Here is a 17417-nt window from a genome sequence, read left to right as displayed (position 1 = left end):
TGAAGTCGCCGTGGATCGATAAACTAAAGCTTTGAAATTACAAAGCCGCTACTTTCAACAAAGTTTTTATGTGCTTCAAAAAGTGAAAAAATTAAATGCAGGTATTACCACCACCAGCCCATTTCGCGAACGAACTGCTTTGAAGCCGAGAAACTCTTATTCGGCGGATACCTGAGGCTAGATCAAACCGCCATTCTCAGTTCGATGGAGGCGAAATCCTAGAGGCCCGTGTACTGTGCGATGTCTGTGCACAATGAAGAACCCCAGGTGGTCAAATGTCCGGAGCCCTCTACTACGGCGTCCCTCATAGCCTGAGTCGCTTTAGGACCCTTCAGGAAGCAGCCAAATCTGTAGCTACCCATGCGGCAAGCATTGGCCTTGAATGCTCCAACACAAAGTCAGCACTCCTCATTATTCGGCCGCGGCGTGTCCCTACCACCGCCATCAAGGTTTATTAGAGGGAATACCAAGAGCATATTTATGGACACGACGAAGAAGAAGGTCCACGGCATGTATTGTAAAAACGCAAATGCTTTGATCTGTATTGCATAAACATCCTTCAAATTCAAGCGTCATTCAAACTTCACATTTTCATTGTATTGCACAAACTACAATTTCTAAAACCTCAATCTAACCAAAGTCATAATGTGTGAGCAGCTCTTTTGACAGAGAGGTATAAGGCCAGCAGGAATATTGTGCATTTGTAAAGATAACTTCACAGAGAAAGAAACCAAAAATTTATGCTATTGGCAGGTGTTGAATTATTTTGTGTTCTGGCTATTTATTGTTGGAATCTTAGCGCATGCATGCTGTTTTATTGATCTTAGACATCTAGGTATTTTTATATTGTTTTCTAACTAAAGATAGGCAGCATTATTATTTTCACCATGAGTCTACCAGTTTCATACATTAATTCAATGTAAGCACGAGCGACGACGCAATGCTGCAATTTCTATAACTCTATGCACCTTTTAACTGCTTGGGAACTATGCCGCTAATACAGATTTACTCTCTAATTACTGACTACATAATTTTCAGATTTCGGTAATTACGCGGTTGACTGATACATTGTACCCACAAATATGTGATTAACTACGGTACTTAGTTGTCAGATGGTGTGCTCTCTTTTTGAAGTGGTATGACCTTTTGGAGCCAGGCGCAAAAACATCAGCAAATCTACTACGCGCTACGGAATTCGAAACGCGATAGCTTTTTGTCTGCCTGACTGGTTTCGCCACTGAAATGAAGAAAACAGTTCCTGCAGTTTCCTAAGACGGAGTGCTGCCCATTGTAAGCTGCAATGTTTAAAGCGCCTGCGTGTTCATTTTTTATTTCTCCTCTTTCTACCAGGCCACGCCCTTATTTCGAACCTCTTGAAGCATCATTTGAAAAATAGAGCTTGTACTGAACACTCGTTCCAAGTTGAAGATCTTCGCATAGTGCAGAAAGTATTTATTTGCGGATTAATCCCACAAATCTCGTGCGTTTCGTGCTTTCGTGCCATACTGTTTCCTTCGTGTGCTCTTAATCATGCGCAAAAGTTAACCTTTTAGTGCCGCCTCAGCCGCATCATGAAGGACGGTCTACACGACTCAACGCAAGTTACCTTCCAACTTCTTTTTATCAAGTAGGTAGGTCATAGTATATAGACTTTCAACGTTGCAAAAAAGTAAGCCCTCAGTAACGCTTTTCTTAGATATATTTGCTGTTACCGCAGCAGCACAGCTACTCGGCTGGAAATTTATTGGCAAAATCCGGTCCTACAAAGGACCAGAGTGAAACCATTAATTTCCAAAATTGGGCAGACTACCTGTGCTGCTTGAGTAGTAAGCTCTTTTGTGCACTTTGTTTTACTCTGAGGCACGTCTCTAAAGCTTGGATTTCTTCAGCCGCTTCTTAAATCATATATCCGTGCGTCCATGGACAACATAGTAACCAAGTTTTACAGGTTGTTAATCCTGGCCGGTCGCCTTTGTACCTGTTAACGCAAACGGCACGAAAGATGGACCATGATGCCGTAACATCTCCGTCCTCTTCATGCTCTAAGCGTTAATGTCTGAAAAGAGGTCTGGATTGCTTCGAATAACTCAGCCAGCTTTAGATTTGTGCAGGTTGTGTATAGCAGAGCACGACCTTATACAGGGGATCTAAAATTAGGCTGGAAGAATTATTTACGCAGTAAACAGGAACCGCTTTTGCACGCAGGTTATGATTCAAGGCGGACACAACGTGAGATGAAGACTGTTATTCTTAATGTAAAATTGACCTATAATTAAGTGTTTTGTTGCGTCCACTTCGTTTTGTGATCTCTGTGTTTTGCTTACTCTAACCCTTCAGGGTAACTATGCACCAGCCAGCCTGAAATAATGTTCTAGCGATTAATAAATTTCTGAGTCACAGCAGTGAGCGCGAATTAATATACATGAAACATGTAGGCGGCCGTATTTCTACACTACGCCAATTGGAAGAATTCTCCCAGTACGCCCGTGTTCCGAGGCTTCACTTCAGAGTTTCCAACTAAGTTCGGATTATTACCAATGCAATACGGTAGCAATGAGCGTGGAACTCCCGCCGGCATGACGTAGATATTGCGTCACTACCATCATTTTAAGACCGAGCCCATCCAGTGCCGCTAAGCCTAGCGGCTTATCACGTTCTTTTTTGCATCTACACGGTCATTCACATTATTCTGTTTTACGACACGGGTGATATCAGGGCGCTATTTTTTATACTGAAAGTCATGCACCACATGGTGGACGCCAGGTGAACTAAGAGCGCTTGTCCCAAATTTCCGGTAATGGTGGCATTTCTGCCTCTGAGGTCTTAAAGCAGCAAGTGAAGCTCATACGCTCTAAAGACGAATACACCTATATGGAAGTAAAAAGCGAGTACGCTGTCCTCCAGTGCACTTCCTTTTGTAAAAGGGGGTGCACGAGAGGACAGCTTATACTCCATTTTGCTCTTTTCTGTTTAGTGCATATGTAGCTTCTCCCCTTTCAACTTTCATTACAGGCTAGCGAAATCGAAGAAACCGCCTACAGAACGGCTTCGGCATGCCTGCAGTCATTTCGCGCCCATTGTCACTGTCGTCACAACCACTTGTGGCACTTTTTAAATAACAAGGTTGGCACAATGAAGTCGAGAAGGCAGAATAATCCACGACACACCCATCACAAAGCGATGAGGTGCAAGTTTTGTGAAATTAAGTGTGTTTTGTAGCGATAGCTACTTTACGGTAGCATTTCGAGCCTTCAGCGTGGCGACGCCGTGGAGGTGGCTGCGCCGCCACGCTGTCACGTGGTTGGTCATGTGGTGCGGAGCAGCTACCGGGGGCGCGGCGTCGTGGCTGGTTACGTGGTTCGTCACGTTTTTTGTCACATCACCAAGTTCCACTCGGCCAGCTGTAGCTATCGCGTCGCTCCAGGTTTAACTAGAGCTAAACCACCGCCATTTTTTTTCAGTCATGTGTCGCGAGGGCGCGGCAATGATTTGCCGCTCGTAGAAGCTGTCCCTCGAGCTGTGTAATAAAGAAGCAATAAGCCATATGCATTCTCACAAGCGCTACCATACGGCTACAAAGGAAAGTTGTACAGCTTCCTCAGAAACTTCGCTGTTAAAGAAAAGTTCGTCCTGCTCCAGCGTTCAACCCCGTGACCAGGAAGAATTTCGCGTCTATAACCTTTTGCGCCTATGAAGTTTCTACCTTCTATTAAAAAATAGGGCAGACGACACTGGAACTCGTGCAAAATGTCAGACGGGGCCGTGTTTGTGCGTTTGTGCGAATGTGTGTGTTTTTCTCCGTGTATTCTTACTTCAAAACTCTTTTTTCTTTTATTTCACATTAAGGTTTTCGTTTGGCAATTTGGCTCTTTTCGCAGCTTCTGCGCTTCGAGACTGACCGATTAAGCAGAAAAGATAGGAGACGGACACGCCTCACAAGTGACACATGGCCACTTCAACGGCGTGCCATAGTTTGAAGCCCGACTGCTCGTGGAGCTGGACAGTGGCCTTGGCATGCTCGGCGACGAATTTCTTCACGGCGCCCATGACGTATTCGGCGGGCGTGGTGTACACGTACATCATGGAGCTGTACAGTGTGTCGCGCCAAGACGCTGCCTGGCCGCTCTCCATTGTGCCGTTCAGCCTCAACATCGTCGGTAAGAAACAATGGAAGGCTCACATGTTGCATCCAGATAATTTATCACCTTGGCGCTGGCAGCCACTTCTCGTTGCTTTTCTTCTGAGTGATTTTCATTTTTTCCTGTTTACGGCAAGAACGTAGAATTCGTAGAATTCCGCCGGTGTCCGAAAAAGCACCCACCGGAGGGTGATCCGGCACACTTCGGGCACGGACGTTGCCACCTCCGGAGCACCCTCTAGTGGAAGTTACACCACCGGAGGCTGCCTAGCCCACTCCGGCCACGGAAGTTGCCTCCTCTGGAGGTGCATCTACCGGAGGACACTCTGGTATATTGCACCTCCGGCCACCACCCCGATCCACTGTGATCCCGTTGGGGCTGTGGGTGTGGTTGCCACCCAGCGCCGTTCTTTATACGCGCCACCCCCCCCCCCCCCATGTCCACCCTTCACCAGTTTGGCCACTGGCGTCGCTGACCAATCTACACACACCGAGACAGACCACGGCTTCTTTGATCAAGGGCCGGACCTTGAACTCCTATCTCGGACGAGGTTCTTGCTACAAGGGTCGTGCAGCAAGTGAGAGTGTAAGAAGCGTCTGCGTTAAACAGCCGCAGCCTCCGCTTCAGATTTACAACCAATGACGGCTCTCGCCGGATGTTTTAGCTAAGTGTTCACCAGCGCCACCCTCGAGGGCGGCGCTGGTGAACACTCTCAAGGTTCGCTTACACCCAACAAACATAAATGCCCACGAGAGCAGCAGATTGGGCAGCCGCCGCCGTAGCTCAGTTGGTAGAGCACCGGACGCGACATTCGGAGGTCGTGGGTTCGGATCCCAATGGCGGCATGGTTGTTTTTCTGCTCCTTTATAAGTGATTTTCTTTAAATCAAAAGTATAATTGAAGTATTTTTCTCCCACTAATCCGCACATAAATAAGAAAAAAAGAACATTCCCCAATGCACCTTGGTTTCGGTGACTGTTGGCTTCCTTCGTGTATTTGTCAAACGAGATCCTCATTTTCCTTAACTTGTCTGCTTATATATATATATATATATATATATATATATATATATATATATATATATATATATATATATATATATATATATATATATATATATATATATATATATGGATAGAGCACCGTGTTCTAATCACAAACAGACCACTGTTAAAAAGAACGGAGCTTTTATAAGACAGAAACATATTAAGAACTAAATACAGGTGTCGCCAAAAGCGGCCAATTTCGCTTCTAAAATTCACGGCAGGTTTTAGGTCGGAAACGCTTCTTCAGACACACCAGCCCCGAGAAAGAATCTTGTAATCTTGCCTTGTATTGTGCTCTTGTCTTGTGCTCCGAACTCGAGCTTGGCCGAGTTAGCTCGGGTAGGCTCGGGTAAGTTCGAACGTGCGTCGCACCAGCAGCAGCCAATGGGAGGCAGGTGGCAGTTAAATTACTCCTTGGCCGCGAGAGGTTGCTCGGAAAGAGCAACATCCCTAGCGGTGCCTGTAACAACCCGCCTGCCAGCGCAGCGGCGCAACGCTTAACCGCTGCGCAACTGCGCTGGTAGTGATATGAGGACTCGCCGCAATGAATGAATGTGAAGTAGATGATGACCAGTTCTGCAATATGGGCACTGACCCACTAAAGATACAGCGTCGTACACATAAGGCGGGGCTTTGTAGTGTCCCCTCAAGTTGAAGAATGAGCACCTGCTATCTCACTTCTACACTCGGGTTAACTACGCCAAAACCCTATTCCATTTTTCGACCCCGATCCTAGAGTCTACGCTACAACGCCATTCCTTTCAAATGGTGGCAGCCCATTTTACATATTTTCGTTAAAGACGTCACTCCTTTGAACAGACTGGCGGGAAGGTATCTAAATTCAAATTTCCGCCAATAAATGCCTCTTGCTGGCCGAACAAGCCTCAAATAGGCAGCCAGAAAAAGAGGGCGAATCAATCTTCAATGAGAACAAAAATTGGATTGATTTGTCCTCAGCGCACCTGAAGACGCCACAACACAAACAACGCGTTTGTAGACCCGTTTCGTCGGCTTTATCTTTCCTTGGGAAAAAAATGAAGTCTGGCGCTTAAAGTACGTCTCAAAGCAACACATGGGCTATGAGGGACGCCGTAAAGAAGATCCTCGGATTAATTTCGACCACCTGGGGTTCTTTAACGTGCGCTGACATCGAACAGCACACGGGCGCCTTTGCGTTCCGCCTCCATCGAAACTGAGACCGCGACTGAGACCGGGTATTCCGGCTCAGTAGCCGAGCGCTCTAACCACTTATCGCCACTGCAGCGTCGCAAGAACTTCTCGGTAGATTCTTTTTGCACAGAAGTGCTTCTTAATTAAAATTGTGGTTCGTGGATTTTCCATAAGTTATGTCGAATAATCTTCCATGCAGCGCCCCTGGTGGGAATAACAGTGAAGAAGATCGGCATCAGGCCCGTGGCCGTGGCTGGAGCTCTGATCAGCTCGGTGTCGGTTGCCCTCTGCTTCTTTGCGCCAAACGTTACGTACCTCTCTGTTTTTCTGGGAGGATTTTACGGTGAGTGACCGCTGGCATAGATAGCAGTGCATCAGCGCTTTCGCCTAACTTGCGTTAGGATTTAGCTTGCTAGTTTGTTTATTGTATTCATTGATCTCATTGCTCTCAATGTCCGAGGACATTACATAGCTGAGTTGGTTACACAGAGAAAGAATAAGTCAAAAAACAACGGGGAAATATAAATACAAAAGACACGCACGAAAATGTCAGTTACGTCAAGGGTGCAAGCCGCAGAAAGTACAAACTGCAAAAATTTTTAAATATCTAAATATGGTAGTAACAGTGCAAAGCCTAAAACATAGTTGGCAAACATATTGAAAAATAAAAAGAAAACAGTAATATTGAGGCTCGCAAAAACACCAGACCACCATGCGCCTATACTACTGGCCGTGAAAACACAGTAAGAAAGAAACGATCATTTGAACAGGATAGATTAAACTGCAAAATTAAACAAAAAGCAAGATGTACACGTACAAAAATTTGATATCCTGATGACTACAGCAAGTTGTTTCCCCGCAGGCTTAAACACAGAACGATCAATACTTCGACGGCATTCCCAGGAAGGCTACTATTCTAGCTTGCACTCGCCTTGAAGTAGCAAATTGTTTCGTTTGGAATGAAGAAATGCAGATTTTATGACGATGGTCGATACCAGCTGCAAGCAAACATGTTGACACTATTCAGACCTTCTTACAGATCGGGTCATCACTTTGTAGTTGATGGAAGAGGCGCAAACGGAATAATTTTCTACGTTGCGAACAGCTGTGTATAACAATAAACTAGCTCTCATTTTGGTGAGGTAGAGTTAGGCACCCCTATCTCCCCAACTGGGGTGCCAGAGATATGGTGCGTATTCCATATTAGTACGAATTAACGATATATAAATAAGCCTTTTTTACGGGCTCGGTGCAAACAAGACATCGCTGCTTATATAGGCTATCATGAAATGAGCGTTGTTGGTTACATGATCCACATCTGTCTTCCAAGAAAGATTAGAAGCAATATGTACGCCAAATATTTGTAACGGGGCACGGATTCAAGATAACTGTTCTTAAACCGATTCAAACGAAATACAGTATTACGGAGAGAGACACGCGTTGCGTTATTTAATATTCAGTTTCATTCTTTGCAGGTTAGGCCACTAGAAGCATGCACAGATAATAAAAGAACACTGAGAGTACCTGTGCCGGTATTTCTCTACATTTACAAGCTTCAGCTGCCTTCAACCGTTTCCAAATGATTATATTTTTTTATTTCGATATACTGTCAATCCCAACCGGGGTTTTTACAGGGGTGGGTGCACTTAAAAAAATACACAACTTCCAGACAAATCAGTTATAGAAGATTAAGCCGTTATACAATGAAAAGGATGGGTCTTGTTAAAGCAAAGACAAGAACAAATAAATTCGAGGTCACCACTTATGCAATACAAAATATATATCGATTGACGGAATAATAAGCGCACAGGTCAACACACACAAGAGCAGAGGAAGACACGGACTGGCGCTAACTGACATCTGATTTATTTTCAGCCGCAGCCGAAAACATGTAAAGGGGGGGGGGGGGGGGAGACATGCGCAGCACACACAATCCCTGTTAATCCTGTTGTGGTACCGTATGTACACAAGGTGGCCCACCACATGAAGAAAGTGGCGAACCGACATGGTGTGCCAGTGGTATTCTCTGCTCCGAAGAAGCTCGCCCAGCTGTGCTCACGCATTTCGCGAGATGGTAATCCGAGCGGATGCAGAAAAAAGCATGCCAAGCAGTTTGTAAACTGCTCCACCGAAGTCGTGTATGAGACCCCGTTGACATGTGGGATGGCTTACATAGGCCAGACGGGGCGTTGCATTAATGATCGCGCGGGGGATCATTTGAGGGCTATTATGGGAGGTGGAACGAATTTGGCTATTCATTGCGCCACCTGCACAGGGTGTGAACTACGACTGAGCGCTATAATGATTCTAGGTAAAGGTCGAGATAAAACCGCGCGCGAGTTACTAGAAGCCTTTCATATCAGAAAATTGGGCGACAAATGTGTCAGTGATACGTCGGTTAAACACTACAAAGCAGAAATCGGGTTTCTTGAACGTGTGGTTTGATGTGATCATTTGGTTGCCTTGTCACCTTGTGTTCTTTGTGTTTCATTGTGTGTACTGCGCATGTCTTCCCCCCCCCCTTTATATATTTTCTGCTGTGGCTGAAAATAAATAAGATGTGAGTTAGCGCCAGTCCATGTCTTCCTCTGCTCTTGTGTGTGTTGACCTGAGCGCTTATTATTCCGTCAATCTGCAATGCACCATCTAGCCCGTCAGCAGGTGTTGTCAAAAAATATATCATCAACATTTTAACATATTTTAGTCGGTTTTGAGGCAATATACTCAGCTCGGCAAGCTCCAAAAATTTTGAGGACTGTCGGCTGTAATACAACAGAAGCGTCAAGTGCACTTCATTCGCGCACTGCTCGCGGAAAGAAAGAGAAAGCAAAAGGTGCTATAGGAAGAAAAAAAAAATCATCAAGTGTGAGAGGGTGTTTGTGGTGGGTGATTCTGGAGGGGCTTATATTGAGGAAGTCCCCAGAGTTAAGCTTAAATCGTTTGTGCAGGAGTAAGTATAGCAGTATAGAGTAGTAGGGGCATATAGTAGTAGGAGTAAGTATAGTATTGCATCATAAGCACGCTCGATCAGGCCCGGGGTGCACTCGAAAAGCACAATCTTCACGAGCCACCACAAACGGGACGAACGGGGGTAGTGCACAGCAGGGCATAACCCCGGGTCGACGCTTGGCCAACGTCACGACGTGTTAAACCTAAGTTGCCGCCATTTTAATAAAGTTATTCCTATCCTATCATGACCGCGCTCATCCCTTAAGTGACTTTGTAGTTCCTGCTCAGGCCTTTTTATTGCAATAGCCGCAGCAGTGGCCCTTTGCGAAAATACAGGCGTCTTTTGTGAGAAGCCTCGGCAAGTGAAGCTTCCTGCCGTCCAGAGGCGCCGCCCACCAGCAACCCACCTGCCGTCACCCTGCACAATTCCTCTATCCGCAATGGAACGAAAAGCGGCGGCGAAATCAAATTCGAAGACGCAGTGCGAAAGCCAGTAGCCCTTTAGAAGCACCACCCAAAACCCACCTCCCCTCCGCAGCTACAGTACTTGAATCCCGTCATGTTGTCCAGTCCTTCTTTGTCCCTGTTTTTTGCGCTTTTACACGATTGTTTTATGTGAGAAGCTCTCGGCTTGTGGCAAAAGGATTCATTACAATAAAAGAATCAGAGTAGTCTCGGAGCGTAACTCGTAACTTCTACCGGAGCATTCTCGCGTCTGGTTTCATGATCTTTCTTTTAGTTTTTATTGTCTGTCATCATAAACATCAGCCTGACTACGCCCACTCCCCCGCAAAGACATCTCCCATATTCCTTCAGTTAAACCTGTCCTGTGCCAGCGACGGCCAATCCATCCCCGCAAGCTTCCTAATCTCATCCGATCCTTGCACCGACATTTTGCCGCTCCCTGCTATGCTTGCCTTCTCTTGGAATCCACTCCGTTACCCACAAGGACCATCGGTTATCTTGCCTTCGAATCACATGCCCTGCACAAGCCCATTTCTTCCTCTTGATTTTCGCTAGAATGTCATTAACCCACGTTTGCTCACTGACCCACTCTGCCCTTTTCCAGTATCTTAACGTTCCACATATTATTTACCTTTCCGTAGCTCCGAGCAAAAAAAATTATGTCACAGGACCAAGACTCCTTTCTGTGTCATTTCAGGCATTGGTACCGGCATGCTGGTCATTCCGAACGCCGTCTGCGTCAACACCTGGTTCGACAGGAAGCGGGCTAGCGCAAGCGGACTCGTCCACGCTGGAACAACGCTCAGCGCCTTCGTGTTCCCCACCCTGTTCAGGTACTGCGCGGACGCCTTCGGACTCAGAGGTGGCTTCCTCATATTCGGCGCCATCATGATGAACGCTACCGCGTTCTCATTCGTGGTGCGCTCACCGCCCTGGACCTCAATGCGCGGCGAAGGCAAGAAGTCTCCAGAACCGCCGCACGCACCCAAGCGAAGTAGCGCCACGGCAGGCCTGATACGAGCCGGTAGACAGAGACACTACCGCTCTTTCACCTCCGTAGGTGAAAATGCCAAGCATGGTAGAGACAATCACGCTTTCGATGTTGGCACGGAAGATTTTGAAGTCCACCGAACAAGCAAAAGTTTCACGACAACGGGAGAGACCGGCACTGGAATCCTAAATGACGCCAGCACGGTAGGTCCGTCGTCAAAGCGAGAGACGCAGCTATAGCACTTGAATCACGTCTCGTGACTTTGCGTTAATGAGCAGAACAATTGAGCTATGGTTTATTTCCTGTAATAACTAGGATAATGATCCGGAGAAGCTAAAAAGGTTGCATAATTCGTGGAACACGAAGTAGAAGATATCACAGGTGACACCATCAGGGCAACTCACACGATGTAATTGTACATCTCGCTTTCTTGACCGGTTCCCTTCAGCGCTTGCCACATACATGGGCCTGTGGTGTGAGAATAGACACCATGACAAAAATCGAACCGAACAAAAAGTAAAATCGACCCTACAATTTCACACCCTAATGTTTATAACCACCGCACCTAGAGACGCCTATACAGAGGTTAACAGCACGCGCTTTACAAAAATTCTCATTGAAGACCTCTTCCTCGTGAAAGCTTGCATGCACAGACGTAAAAACATGTTTTACGAAAGCGAATGGGCGATACATAAAACTGTCTTCAGACTCCTTTTAGGATGCAAGTTTGCGCAGGAAACGCTTTAGCTTAAAGAGACTGTATGCTTTGCCTCACTACTTTCTTGGCACAACTGCTGCCAATTAATTAGCGGCGTTACATTCCAACTACGCGGAATTCAGCCTCTGTTGCAGGACGTCGCCTGGTATGCAACTAACTTGGTTGTCTAATACGATACGAGCAGCCATTGCGCGTTTAACAGGCTGGCTAGCGAAAAAAGCGGATTCATTATCATCGCCACCCTAACTGCGGCTACTTCAGGTCAAAGGCCTCTCCCATATTCGTCCAATCAACCCTGTCTTTTGCCAGCTGCAGCTATCTTATCTCGGCAAACTATCTAAGCTCCTCCAGATATATGATCTCATGCCGCCCCCTGCTATAGTCTTGCCTCCACGTGGGAACGAAGCCGTTACCCTTAAGGACCAGAGGTTATCTTGCCTTCGCACTGCATAGTCATGCCCATTTCTTTTTCATTTCAAGTGGGATGTCATTCACTCGCGTTTGTTCCAGACTGTCCTCTTCCTGTATCTCAACGTTACAGGTATCATTTTTCTTTCCATAGCCCGTTGTGTTGTCCTCAGTTCAAGTTTAACTCATTTCGTCAGCCTGCACTTTTGCCCCTTAGATGATTACTGAAGAAGATACAGCTGTTATGTACTTTTCTCGTGAGGAATACTGGGAGACTGCCACTTTTGTTCTAAGAGCACCTGCCAAATTCACTCGAACCCAATCTTATTCTTCTAGTAATTCTTCTCTCATAGTCTGCATCTGGCGCGGTCAGTACCTACCCTAAGCAGAAGTGTTTCATTGCCACTTGCAACGCACGGCTGCCTACTGTTAACTGCAGTTCCCTTCTGACTGCTGATTATTACATTAATTCTCTGCATACTAATTTTTAGACCGACCGTTTCATAAGAATTTTTCTATTAACTCTCATGCCCAACTAATTTCAATTGAGACCTTTAAATCCCTCTCTGTAAAAAAATATTAAATAGGTTTTATCTACGTGCACTAATACGCATTTTCTTGGTGCAACCTTAAACGCCTCAGTATGCCTTGAACATTTCCACTTCACCGGCAGCACGATACGCGGCAGAAAAGCATGACCGCTGCGCAATGTGCCGTGTAAACCCATTCTTTATTCTATGACCGCATGTTGCCAACAATGTTAGCTTCGTGGTTGCAACAAACAGTAATGTTGTCCGAAAGACGCGTTGCAGAGCTCTAGGTTTTACACGGTAGACTGACAGATTGGGATCTTGTTGTCTAATTTTGCAGGCTGTTTTTTATTGTGACAAGGATCCTAGCTCTGTGCACGGCTTCGAGGACCCCGGATATAGAACGGGGCCTGAACTTCCTGACATTATTCAGCCTTCACCTCCAGAACTCGTTGCCATCGAATGCCCCGACACCAATAGCGCTGGCAAGTGGAACGTTGGGTCCGTATTACGCAGGAAAAACATGCAACTATCGCATTCAGTGCACAGCACATCATCAGAGACCTCCAGTTGCAGCCGCAAAGCCGAATATGGCGAAAGCGCAGGTCAGCGATTAGGCGTCGAGAGCGCTAAACAAGACGGAAGCGAACTCTGCGCTGTCAAGACGCCGCCGTCCTACGAAAGCTCCGAGAGTAATGGGGAACAAACCGGTCTGTGCACCACCCTGTTCGTGCTAGTGTGCGTGACGTTCGTGGTTGTGATGAACACGTTGATGATGTTCATGACGGTGGTAATGGACTTTGCCTCGGACCGCGGCATTCCTCTCAAGAAAGCAGTGTATCTGATCTGCGGATTTGCCGCTGCTGACATCGCCGGCCGCCTCTGCTGCGGTTGGGCTGCCGACGGCGATCGTCTCTCGCACAAGACCATAGTAGGCGCCTGCTGCGTGCTGCTGGGCGCCTGTTTTGCGGTAAGCGGACGCTACGTTGGTCATTCGGAACTTTTCCTCATCCCACAGATGCTACTTTGCTTGCAGTACCTTCATGGATCTGCATAAGAACCTCCCCCATGCCACTCGCTTTACTGTCACGCCTAGGTGATGCCACGCGTATACAGCAAGGGGGAGAGAAAAAACGCAAAAGCTAATTTTCGTCAGAGCATTGATGTCTTGCGCCAGAGTCACCAAGCCCAACTGGTCCGTCAGCTGGTCCGAGGCTAGCCAGGCCCACCGCGTCGGGGGAAAGGGTTATGGATAATGGGCAATTGAATGGCTGTGAGGCAGAAGCACAGGGAATGCTCCAGATGAGCTGAAGGGTCGGGGAAATTCGGACATGCAGAAGAACGGAGACGGTAAGGCAGAAAACGGGCAGGGGGAAGTGGCATATTGAGGTGGATGCGGCGAAGTATGCGACAAGAGATTTCTCAGGACCACAAAGGGGATGAAGCGATTTTCTATTGTTGTCATAGTAAGCATTTATTCCGTATACTGTTCAACGTTAATTGATGGGCAATGCCAGAGGATCTCAGGCGCGCGGTTCTGTAGTTAACTTTCAATGTTATGAACCACATCATTGCCTATGATCGCAGCATAAAACTGCATAACACACTGCATAACTACATAGTGCTGCAAAACGCTAGGTGGTTTTAGTCATACTAAACATCATGCAGTTTGGACGTTTAATTGCCCTCACATGAAAAAATTCAACCTTTTCAAATTCCTTTCTATTGAATGGCGTATATGCAAAGTTGGAATATTCTACCAATTTTATACTAACAAATGTGTATAGGACGTAAATATTAATATAATGTTAAATGACTAAATAGGGTCATTGGAAAATTAATGCATATTCCAAAGAAAGTTAACAACCATTTTTGTTAGGACTTTTAAGAGCGGGTAAGAGCTTGTGATGTGTACCCTTTCCTTTGTGCTATGTCTTTGCGCTGCGCCCGGAAACTAGGCCGTCAAGTCCCCCAGTTACTCAGCCAATTTGCAATCCTCAACGATCACTTCAGACTACAGCAGTGGTAGCAACGGAAAATACATGAAAAAAACGCAGACAAAGGCGCTGACTGCAACGCCTGACGCATTTTGAAGCCGAATCGCTCCATGGGCTGCGATAAAATCTCTGGCACTGCTGAACAGGTCTTCATGCGGGATCGAATAATGCAAGTATTTCACATCCACAGAAAGGCTAAAATTTATTTATTTATTTATTTATTTATTTATTTTTTATTATAGATACCTCGAGGGCTTTGGGTGAGGGCTTTTCATGAGGGGCTTTACATTAAATACTGTCGCTATTCCCGTCTTTTAGATACTGAATACCGTACTCGTAACATTTCAACTGAAAAAGGTCGTCAATCGATTTATGTTTTTAATGTACAGTCTGCATATACGGGATAGACTGACGACGTTTCTCGTTTGCAGGTGCTGCCCTTTCTCACCACATACCTGTCGATAGCGGTGGCCATAGCGTTGATGGGCGTAGCCATCGGCAACTGCGCGGCCCTTTACACGGTCGTCCTGAGTGACGCGGTTGGCGTGAAGCTGATTCCAACCGCCATGGGCATCGTCGGCTTCTGCGCTGGCATTACAGCCCTCATCAGGCCGTACATCATCGGTGAGTCATCTGCCTCTGAAGCTGACCATGCACGACTCGTCCCGATTCCATTTTCTGCCACCGATGTTCCGCACTGTGCACAAAATGCCATCATCAGGGTCCACAGGATTCGAGTTGAGATGGATTTGGGGTTATCTGATACGAATCTGCACTGACTTGTCTGTCCTCTCTTCTTTTCCTCCTTATTTGTTTTTCTTTATGCTGCCCTGTATGCATGCGGCAATGATGGCGGCCATCTTGATGTCTGTCGACAGGCGTGTGTCCTTTCCTCATTCTCCTGTAGCCACTTACTACTACCACGACTGAAGTTAGAAATGTTTGATGCGTGCTCCTCCTCACTTAAAAGGTACATCAGTGCTCAGACACTTCACGCACGTCGTATTCACAGTCAATGGAGTCTTTGGATGTGGTTTGGGCCACGGCCAGCATATACCCTATTCTATGTAGCGCAACTGTTAATTTAGGCGGGGCGCACTCCAGGACAGAAACATGGCGAGGCTGTCTTCATCTGTGGCAAGGTGAAGATATGTGGCAAGTCATGCTTTGATGTCACATTGGATACTTTTGTACAGGCCCTGCTTGAGCAAGTAGGCCCATGTACTCCAACATCAAGAGTCGGGGCAAAGCTAGGTGATCAGTGAGGTTTCGCTGCTTAAAAAAGAGTGAAAGTTGGGTCTTTTTTCGGGCCTTAGCATCACAGCTTTATTTTTCTTCCCAGGCTACTTTCGCGACCAAGCCGGCACCTACGACAACATGCTTCAGGCCATGGGATACGTTGTAATCGCCGTGGGACTCACTGTGCTCCTTTACCGCGTCATCGAGGCTACACGTGAACGAAAGAGCTGAACACTGCGACCGTTATCCGACTATTGAGAAGAGCGTATTGACAGAAACACCACGGGCTTCGACGCAAGACGACGACCCAGCACATTCATTGTGAAGAACTGTGCGCGTTTCGGCGTTTCTTCGAAGATACCGTAACTTTTTCAGTATGAATACTCGTGTGAAAATGGAGCTTCTGCGAACACTGGCGTTGCGTAGAGGCTCACGAGGATCCAGAATCTCAGTTCACCGCGAGGCCTGCGGCATGCTTTCTGTGTGAGGTCCTCTGCATGCAATATATAGTGCACCACGTCACAATTAACAGTCTTATTGTTAGAGAAAACACTGGGAACATTTCAGGGCCGGTTACGGTAGCCCAGGTGGTTTCACGAACTATTTTCTTCCAAAAGGCTGCACTGTACGCCGCACGTTGGCAACCAACCGCAATGGTTCTGAGGAATGGCCCGAAATCTCTGGCCCGAAGCCCTAAACGAACCGCACTTTGGCCTTGGCTTTCATCTTTGGTCATTACATCGAGCCACCTTCAAGAGGTGTTATTTAGTTATTGTTAGTTAGCCAGGCGACCACTTCAAACAAGGGTCGGCTCACATCGCTCCGAGTTTCACTTCCCTCGCCGAACACGTGATAAACTGAGGTTTCTATCTCCCTGCATGGCTCCCACTAAACAGCACGAAACGAGCCTTTCGCCATCTCTCTTTTTCCCTCACCCTTTTTCACACCTTCCTTGAAATGGCAACGAAGTGTACCAACACCTTGCTTCGTCATTGCGAGTTCTTCAGCGGACACCCAAGTGTTTAGGAACCCCTGAAAGTGTTTCTTCTAAAACTCAACGAGGCACAAAAACAAATGATGTATAGTCAAGACCGGTTCTAAATGTCACATACAGAGCTCCACGCCGTGAGTTCTGCACTGAAAATAAGTTGTTTGAATAAAATATTATTTCGATAAATTTAAGAAAAATATTTCTTTTTCAGAGTGACGCAAATCGAATCGATTAGGCGACCACGTCCAACAGTGCCTTTTCCAATAAAACCAGTTGTGAGAACAGCGCGTGTGCAGTGTCTTCTCCCTTCGTCTACATAACTTTGCGCGCACAGAACATCATGAAATTTGTAGGGAACTCTCCACCCATTAGGCCTGTGTCCCAATTGCGCAGTTCGTTCCTGGAATTTTTTTTTGTTTCGCCGGAATAACGAGAGCCAATGCCGTTTTGACAAAAAAAGTTAGGATTTCCTTCCCCTTCATTTATTCAAGGCAGGTTTAACTACCTTTAAGTGACAGCCGTTTGACAACTGCTTCTGCTTTTTCTTCACAAAATTCTGTGAAGCTAAATTAGCAATTCGCACTCTTAAAAATGGAGGCAAAAAAATAACATCGCAGACGCTAGGAAGAAGAAATTAACAAGCAAGCACTTGAGCGCGTGACCTTTCTCATGCTGCGCGAGTAATGACGAGTGAGCTGTCCAGCCTTCTGATTGATGAGTGAACTGTGTCGAGAAACAATCGTTTCTTGTGTCTGCGCGTGGCGATCCAAGGCT

General features: G+C 46.4%; 1 protein-coding gene across 2 annotated transcripts; it reads left to right on the top strand.

The window, feature by feature from the left end:
• Positions 1 to 1322: 1322 nt before the first annotated feature.
• Positions 1323 to 16911, top strand: LOC144132451 (uncharacterized). Of its 2 annotated transcripts, none has more exons than XM_077664863.1 (7): positions 1323 to 1627; positions 3879 to 4157; positions 6555 to 6698; positions 10467 to 10963; positions 12757 to 13386; positions 14845 to 15037; positions 15756 to 16911. In XM_077664863.1, the coding sequence occupies exons 2-7, from the start codon at positions 3947 to 3949 to the stop codon at positions 15881 to 15883; spliced, it is 1803 nt and encodes a 600-aa protein (XP_077520989.1). In that variant the 5' UTR covers positions 1323 to 1627; positions 3879 to 3946; the 3' UTR covers positions 15884 to 16911. The 2 variants fall into 2 exon arrangements, with proteins under 2 accessions (XP_077520989.1, XP_077520988.1); XM_077664862.1 differs by having other exon boundaries at positions 1323 to 1631.
• The last annotated feature ends 506 nt before the right edge of the window (positions 16912 to 17417 follow it).

Source organism: Amblyomma americanum, chromosome 5 (assembly GCF_052857255.1).
Source record: "Amblyomma americanum isolate KBUSLIRL-KWMA chromosome 5, ASM5285725v1, whole genome shotgun sequence".
Lineage (NCBI taxonomy): Eukaryota > Metazoa > Arthropoda > Arachnida > Ixodida > Ixodidae > Amblyomma > Amblyomma americanum.
This window is presented reverse-complemented; position numbering and strand designations above follow the sequence as displayed.

Bases quoted from the DNA above. Each gene is read 5' to 3' on its own strand.
- LOC144132451 (XM_077664863.1), top strand. From the start codon at position 3,947: ATGGCCACTTCAACGGCGTGCCATAGTTTGAAGCCCGACTGCTCGTGG. The intron at 10,964-12,756 runs GTAGGTCCGTCG...CTAATTTTGCAG, and splicing joins TCCTAAATGACGCCAGCACG to GCTGTTTTTTATTGTGACAA. The intron at 13,387-14,844 runs GTAAGCGGACGC...TCTCGTTTGCAG, and splicing joins TGCTGGGCGCCTGTTTTGCG to GTGCTGCCCTTTCTCACCAC.